This window comes from Geospiza fortis, unplaced genomic scaffold, assembly GCF_000277835.1.
Source record: "Geospiza fortis unplaced genomic scaffold, GeoFor_1.0 scaffold878, whole genome shotgun sequence".
Taxonomy (NCBI): Eukaryota; Metazoa; Chordata; class Aves; order Passeriformes; family Thraupidae; genus Geospiza; species Geospiza fortis.
This window is the reverse complement of record NW_005054471.1, coordinates 520,085-527,445: the sequence shown is the minus strand read 5'-3', so window position 1 is coordinate 527,445 and position 7,361 is coordinate 520,085. Positions and strand designations below refer to the sequence as shown.

At 53.3% G+C, this 7,361-nt stretch overlaps 1 protein-coding gene across 1 annotated transcript in view; it reads left to right on the top strand.

The window, feature by feature from the left end:
* Window positions 1–2,290, top strand: part of DNAJB5 (DnaJ heat shock protein family (Hsp40) member B5) — an 11,782-nt gene extending 9,492 nt beyond the window's left edge. Inside the window, exon 4 of the mRNA XM_005428074.2 lies at window positions 683–2,290. Coding sequence (XP_005428131.1) covers window positions 683–916 — 234 coding nt within the window. The 3' untranslated portion in view covers window positions 917–2,290. The remainder of the gene's footprint in view (window positions 1–682) is intronic.
* Window positions 2,291–7,361: the final 5,071 nt, after the last annotated feature.

Sequence of the window (7,361 nt, the reverse complement as noted above, 5' to 3'; positions counted from 1 at the left end):
AGGCCGGTGTGCAGCTGCTGCTGGGGGCTGGGGTGCAGAGGGGTGGCAGCCCCACACCGGCTCCTGGCTGTGCAAAGGGATAGGAGATGGGAACCAGCCCCTCCAGCTCCCCAGCTCCCAGGGAAGCTCAGGGCCACAGCCGCACCATTGTGCCATGCTGGCGTAGCCCTGTGGGGGCTGTCGGTGACAGGGATGGGACAGGGGACATGGGACATGGGCTGTGCTATAGATAACCCCAAGCACCGGGCAAAGCTGCCGTGCTCTGGAGGGTGACAGCTGATGGGCTGTGGCAGCATCCCATGATCTCAGCTGGATTTTCGGCTGCCTGAGGCTGGCCGACAGGGCTGGAAAGGAGCTAAATTTAGCCTGCGTTGTTGCTGTGGGTGGCTGGGTGCTGGTGGTGCCTTCTGGGCAGCCCAGCAGGTGGGGAGGGGAGTCCTTCCCCCCATGAGAGCTGGGGCACCCCTCTCCTGCATGGCTCCTGCAGCCCAGTTCATGGTGGTTGGACCAGGCTGGTGCCAGCAGAGAGCTGTACTTGCATCATCCAGTGCTCTTGGGCAGCATCCAGAGGGAGCTGGGCAGTTTAACCGGGGGAGCAGGCAGTGGGGGTACAGGGTGTGCCTGTCAGGATGCTTTGGGGAATCAGCCCCATCTGATGGCCTGTTCCCTCTTCCTTCCTCAGGCCTTGTGCGGCTGCACTGTGAACATTCCCACCATCGATGGACGGGTGATCCCGCTTCCCTGCAACGACATCATCAAGCCAGGGACAGTGAAGAGACTACGTGGGGAGGGGCTGCCCTTCCCCAAGGCCCCCAGCCAGCGAGGAGACTTGATTGTGGAGTTCAAAATCCGCTTCCCTGACAGAATAGCTCCGCAGACGAGACAGATCCTCAAGCAGCACCTCCCATGCTCCTAGAGCCCAGGGACTCTCCTCCAAAGCAGCAATACTCCAAATGCATGTGCCACAGCACCTGGCCTGCACAGAGCCAAGGTGTCACAGCACTTTTAAATGCAAAAAAAGAGAAAAAAACAACCCCTCACACTACTTTTCTCCCCCAAAAAACCCATCCGACCCACCCCCTATCCATCCTTCTTGGCCGGTTTTTTACTCCAACAACGGGGAGACTCCTGTCTGCCGCAGCTCTCCCAACTGCCAAACCTTTTCTTTCTCCCCAGAGGTCCATTTTTTTTGCCTCGCAAGAGCGAGAGCCGTGGGCCCTTTGCCCAGGGAGGTGCGTCGTGTCGTGGGTTTTTTATGTCACCTGCTTTTCAGGCCACTCTTCCCACAAGAAGCTGGACTTGCCGGGGTCCGGCGCTGTGTAAATAGGACTCCGCAGGATCTGGCATCCCCGCTGCTGGTTTTTCTCTTCCCCTCTTTGATACTTGCTGCTGTTTGGGGTCCCGGCTGTACCGCAGTGCCGATCCCTCCTGCCTGTGGTGGCCCCCCCAGTAGCTGGACAGTTTCTCACCTTGGGGCCACGGTACCAAGTCCAGCCGTGGTCCGCTCTCCTGTGCCAAGCCTACACCGAGCCTCGGCTGTGCCAAACAACGGAGCACGTGGGGATGGTCCATCCAGCCTCCTGCCCCTGCCCAGGGATGTCCCCAGTGCCCGTGGGCAGCACTTGCCTGCACCTGCTGCCCACAGGGCCCAGCCAGCAGGAGGAGGGGGGAAAGCCCAGGGTGGAGCTTTCTTTTTTCAGACGTGTTGAGTTTGCATTGCTGCTTTTATTTTTTAAATACATATATATAGAGCTCATTAGATAAACTTCGTAAGGGTTTTTCTCTGCCTGTATTGGGGATACTGGCCTGACGCACCCAGGCTTTTTTTGAAAGGGGGATGATTCAGCCACACGAACAGCAAACCCCCGGAGTGGGGTTGTGTGTGCGTGTAGCACTAATCTGGGTGCAAAAGCAGAGCCAAGCGTGAGCAGAGCTGTGGGTTTCACTAGTGTTTCAGGTCAAATTAGGGATTCTAATAAGAAGAGAGAGGCGTGTGTATATATTTTTCTACAGGGACAATTCATTCAGGAGGTGTCTCTGGACATCAGGGCGGATCTGGGAGGTGCATGAGGCAGTCTGTTTAGTGGCTCCATTTTCAAATACTGTATTTTTTTAAAACCTTTGGATTTTCATCAGGAGAATTTTTATATTTCTTACCTTTCTCAGCCCACTCTGCCTCATGCCATTTTTTTTCCCAGGAAAGGGCTGGTGTGGAGCTGGAGGCACATTTGACCTGGCTTTGTACAGCTCCTCTTTCACTGCAGCACTGCCAAGAAAACCTCTGCCAAAATATTCCGAGAAATGTGGTGGACAAGGTGAACGAGAAGACAGGCCAGCATGCAGATGCAAGCTGATTTGTTTTTCTCGGTTTCAATGAGACCTGAATGTTTTATAGTGGGTTTTTTTGTAATTTTTTTTTTTTTTTTGTAATGTCAGTATTGAGAGAAATAAAGAAGTATTTTGAAAAATACACTTCCTCGGTGTGTGTTGTGATGGGAGGTGCCGGGCTGGGCTCCTGCAGACAGCAGGGAGAGGGCTCTGTGCCAGGGTCATTGCCACCACCACGACCTTGGCCAGGTGCCCTGAGGCTGGCAGGGAGAGGAAGAAGAAGTCTGTTTGTTTTGGTACTCGGTGCACAGGACCTTCAGTGCCTGATAACAAGGGGCAGGGAATGAATACATGACTTGTTGGGTCACAAGAATAGCTGGTCCCCACCTGCATAGCCTTAGTTGTGCTGACCACATTGCCAAGGATTGGGAGCAGTGCTGGTGAGGGGCTCTGTCCCCTCAGGGCTCTGGGAGGGGGCTGACATGGCCAGTGGATCAGTCAGTGAAGGGCTGGAGAGAGCAGTGCCCATCTCTTCTAAGAAGGGCCTTGGGGCAGAGTGGGAACCAGAGGCATTACTGGCACCCATGGAAAGTCCTGCTGATGCCGAGGAATGTTTGCACAGTGCTCCCATCAGGAGCTGTGCACAGGGACAGGAGATGACAGCAAAACCCATGGACCTTGTGCCCATCTCTCAAGTTCAGTGTGTGGCTCAAGAGGGTTTGATTTTGGGTGGGAACAGTCAATAAATTAAACTGGATGATGTTAATTGCTACGTAGCACTGCATATAGTTTCCATGGCCACTAATATGCCCATCACCATCACCGGGCACCTTGCCTCTCTGAATCTGGGGGTGTGAACCCAGCTCTCCTTTGATTGCCATGTTAATGAAGGATGAGCTTTGGTGAAACCAGCCAAGCCCTGCACTGATAGAATCAGAACTGGTTTCTACATGTGACACCACCACACACCATCCTTCCTGCCCTGAAAGACTTTTAGGACAGATAAAGCTCAAGGTCATGAACTAAACAACTTCAAGGGACTTTTATAGGGATAGTCCATAGACAGAGACAATAATGTCGTTGTAGAATCAAAGGATGATTTGGGCTGGAAGGGACCTTAAAGCTCACCTCATTCCAGCCCCATGGCATGGGCAGGGACACCTTCCCCTTGACCAGGTTGCTGAAAGCCCCATCAAACCTGGCCTGGAGCACTTCCAGTGATGGGGCATCCACAGATTTTCTGAGCAACCTCTGCCAGTGCTTCACACCCTGACAGTAAAGAATTTCTTCCTGATGTCCAATCTAAAACCCCCCTCTTTCACTTTAAAGCCATTACTCTTTGTCCTGTCACTACATGTTCTCATCAAAAACCTCTCCCCATCCTTCCTATAGGCTCTCTTTAGGCAGTGGAATGGTTCAAAAGACTGATATCCAGAGACAGGAAGGGTGATGGGGTATTGGGAAGCAGGGGACCTGGCATGGTGAAAGGTATGGAATAAGTGGTAGTTTGATCTGGGGTAGAGTTAATTTTCTCCCCAGCAGCTGCTTGGGTGCTGTGATTTGGATTCTGCTGAGAATAATGCTGATAACACACTGATGTTTCAGCTGCTGCTCAGCAGTGTTTACCCTAACTCAAGGACTGCTCAGTTTCCCACGCTCTCCCAGGGAGCAGGTGCACAAGAAAGCAGGAGGGGGCACGGCCAGGAGAGCTGACCCAAACTGCCCAGAGGGATATCCCATGCCATGGAACACCATGCCCAGTGCACAAACTGTGGGGAGAATGAGTGAGTGGCTGCATGGCACTTAGTGAAACCTCAACAGCCCATTTCAGTGCCCAGCGTGGGCCCAGAGGATGAAGTAACAATAGATCTGAGCAGACCTTGTTAGACCAAGTTTGTTATAAGCATTAATTTAATAGTTTCTGGTCAGAAAGTTGTTCTGCCTGCACTCAAGTTCGTGTGTGTGTTCTTGAAGGAGCACCTTGCTTGGAGTGTGTCCCCTCTGGTGACACTGATCCTCCGTGGGGCCTGGGTGAGCTGCTCTTTGCTGTAGTGGTTTATAAGTGTCTCCAAGTGCCACATATACACCATTCCTGAAAGTTTCCAAGAAGATCCACAGATCTGGTGCTTAGGAACATGGTTTAGTGGTGAACTTCAGAGTGCTGATTAAATTTTTGGACTCAATGACCTTAGAGGTCTTTTCCAACCTAAACATTCTGTGATTTGATGACACACATCTTTTAAATACCCCCGGGAATGCACCATGCCATGGCAGCCTGCTTCAATGTTTGACAACACCTTCCATGAAGAAATTTATCCTAATACCTAACTTAAACCTCCTCTGGCACGACTTGAGGCCATTTCTCTTGTCCCGTCACTTGCTGTTTGGGAGAAGAGACTGACTACACCATCCTTTCAGGTCACTGTAGAGAGTGATCAGGTCCCCTCTGAGCCTGTTTTTCTCCAGGATAAAAAACCCCAGCTCCCTCAGCTGCTCCTCACAGGACTTGTGCTCCAGACCTTTCCCCAGCTCCTTGCTCTTCTCTGGACTCACTCCAGCACCTCAGTGTCCTTCTTTCACTGAGGACCCCAGAACTGGACACAGCACTTGGAGTGTGGCCTCCCCAGTGTCCAGCAAGGGGATGGTCACAGCCTTGTCCTGGGCCACACCATTGCTGGGCCACACCATTGCTTGCCCTTCTTGGCCCCCTGGGCCCCCCCAGCTCGTGTCCAGCCACTGGAAACCAGCACCCCCAGGCCCTTTCCCACTCAGCAGCTTTCCAGCCACGCTGTCCCAGCCTGGAGCTGCAGGGGTTGCTGTGGCCCAGGGACAGGACCCAGCATGGCCTGGTTGAAGCTCACACAATTGGCCCCAGCCCATGGATCCATTGGTACAACAGAATCCCCATTTGTGAGACAAATCTGATACAAGCACTCAGCACTGCCATTCCCTCTGAATTTCGGGAGCCATCTGTTGGGAACTGTTCATAACTGCACCTTTGGCCTTTTTCCTTGGAGAGCCAAACTATGGCAGAAACATTTTCCTACATCTGCCTTCTTCCACAGAATCAGTCATAAAAAGGTTTGGGTTGGAGGGATGTTAAAGCTCATCTCATTCCAAGTCCCCTGCCGTGGACTTGGACATCTTCCACTTTGCTCTAAGTCCCATTCAGCCTGGCCTTGAACATTCCTAGGGATGAGGCATCCACATCTGAGCTGTAATTCCTTCCTGTCTTCCATCTTTGGAAGCCCTCCATTCCCCTGGGCTGGTAACAGTAGGCATCCATTTAAGGAACAGGGAGGAGATAGGGGTACCTGGTCATTTTACCTGCGAGAATGTGAAGACTCAAGAATGTGGGAAGGAAAACCTACCTTGACCATATAGAGACAGGGATGGGAATTGCAAAGGAAAACAATCACAAATTAGGGTTCTTCCAGAGTGTTTGCTGCCCAGTCTCCAGTGGGTAGTTTCCCAGGCAGAGTCGGAGGGTATAGTATTCCTGATCCTCTGGCAAGCATGAAGCTGTGTCAGGGGAGATTTAGGTTGAAAAGCTTTTTCACCCAGAGGGGTTGATGGGTTCTGGAACAGCCCTAGGGAAATAGTTACAGCACCAAGCCTGACAGAGTTCAAGAAGTGTTTGGACAATGCTCCAGGCCCATGGTGTGTCCCTAGGGGTGTCCTGTGCAGCGCCAGGAGCTGGACTCGATGCTCACCATGGGTCCATTCCAACAGAGGGTGTTCTGTGATTCCATTTCTACAAGAAGTGAGTGGCAAATCCAATGACCAGGACTAGAAGGGCCCTGCCTCTATCCTCTGTCCCATACTGTGCACCCTACAGTCATGGAGCTACACAGGGCAGAAAACATCCATATTTCTGGAGGGACAAAGGAGATTTTTGGTGTCCTGTGCTCTGGCACGGAGCAGGTACACAAGAAGCTGGGTGGGGGCATGGCCAGGACAGCTGACCCAGCCTGGCCAAAGGGATATTCCATGCCACAGAACACCATGCCCAGTGTACCAGCCAGGGGGCTGTGGCAGGTGGGGTGTGAATGAGCAGCTGAGTGGGACTGATCTGCCAGCTGGGTTCAAACCTCCACAGGTGGGAAGTCCTTGGAGCAGGAACATCCATAGGGAAGTGATATATGTAGGGCAGGAAATGTCAGTGGGGAGGGCATATCCATAGTGCAGGGGATGTCCATGGAAGAGGGGACAGGATAGCCATGGGGAGAGGGCACACATGGCCTGGGAGCTCAAGGGGAAGGGATGTCCCGGGGATCAGTGCTGCTAGTAGAGCAGGGATGCCCACAGCACATCCATGCCTGTCTGGAGCAGGATGGGGACCTGCTGAGAGCAGTCACTTGTGGGTCCCTGGTGATTAGAGCACCTGCTGGGCCCAGAGGGTTTTGGGATGGTGCAGGAGGATCCCAGTCTCTTGGATCAGGGACCAACACCATGGCCTGAGAGAGGTCTTCCACCCTGCATCAAGCATGGCTGGACTGTGGCTCCCATCAAGTCCAGTGGTCCTGATGGGGCCTGGCTGTAGGGGTTCTGGGGCCACAGGTGGAACCCAGGGGGGCACGGGGAGGTGCTGATCATGTCAGCAAAGGAAGAGGATGCCCTCAGCTTTCCCCTCATTAATCCCACACCGTGCAGGGCACGCCTGAGCCAACAGCATCTCTCCAGCACCTTTGTGAGCTGCCCAGTCTCCCCAGCAAGGATCTGGGCAGGGGAGGAGGGTGCTGCAGAAAGGCTCTTGCCCCGGCAGTGACTGATCACGGGGAGTCCTGAAAGGGGAATGGCTGGGGCCAAACCCAGTCCTTGATACCAACTGCTCACCTGGGGCTGCTGAGGTTCACAGCGAGGGGGGTGTGAGTGCTGATCTGGGGCACACCCTCAGCCCTCCCACCAGGTCCACACAGCTTCAGAGCAAGGGTAGATGTTCTTCGAATTCCTGTGGGTGCTGTCCCCTCACTGGGAGCTCTGTACCACAGATGGCAGAGAAGAAAGGAGGAGGTTTTCCAGTCCCTCTGCTG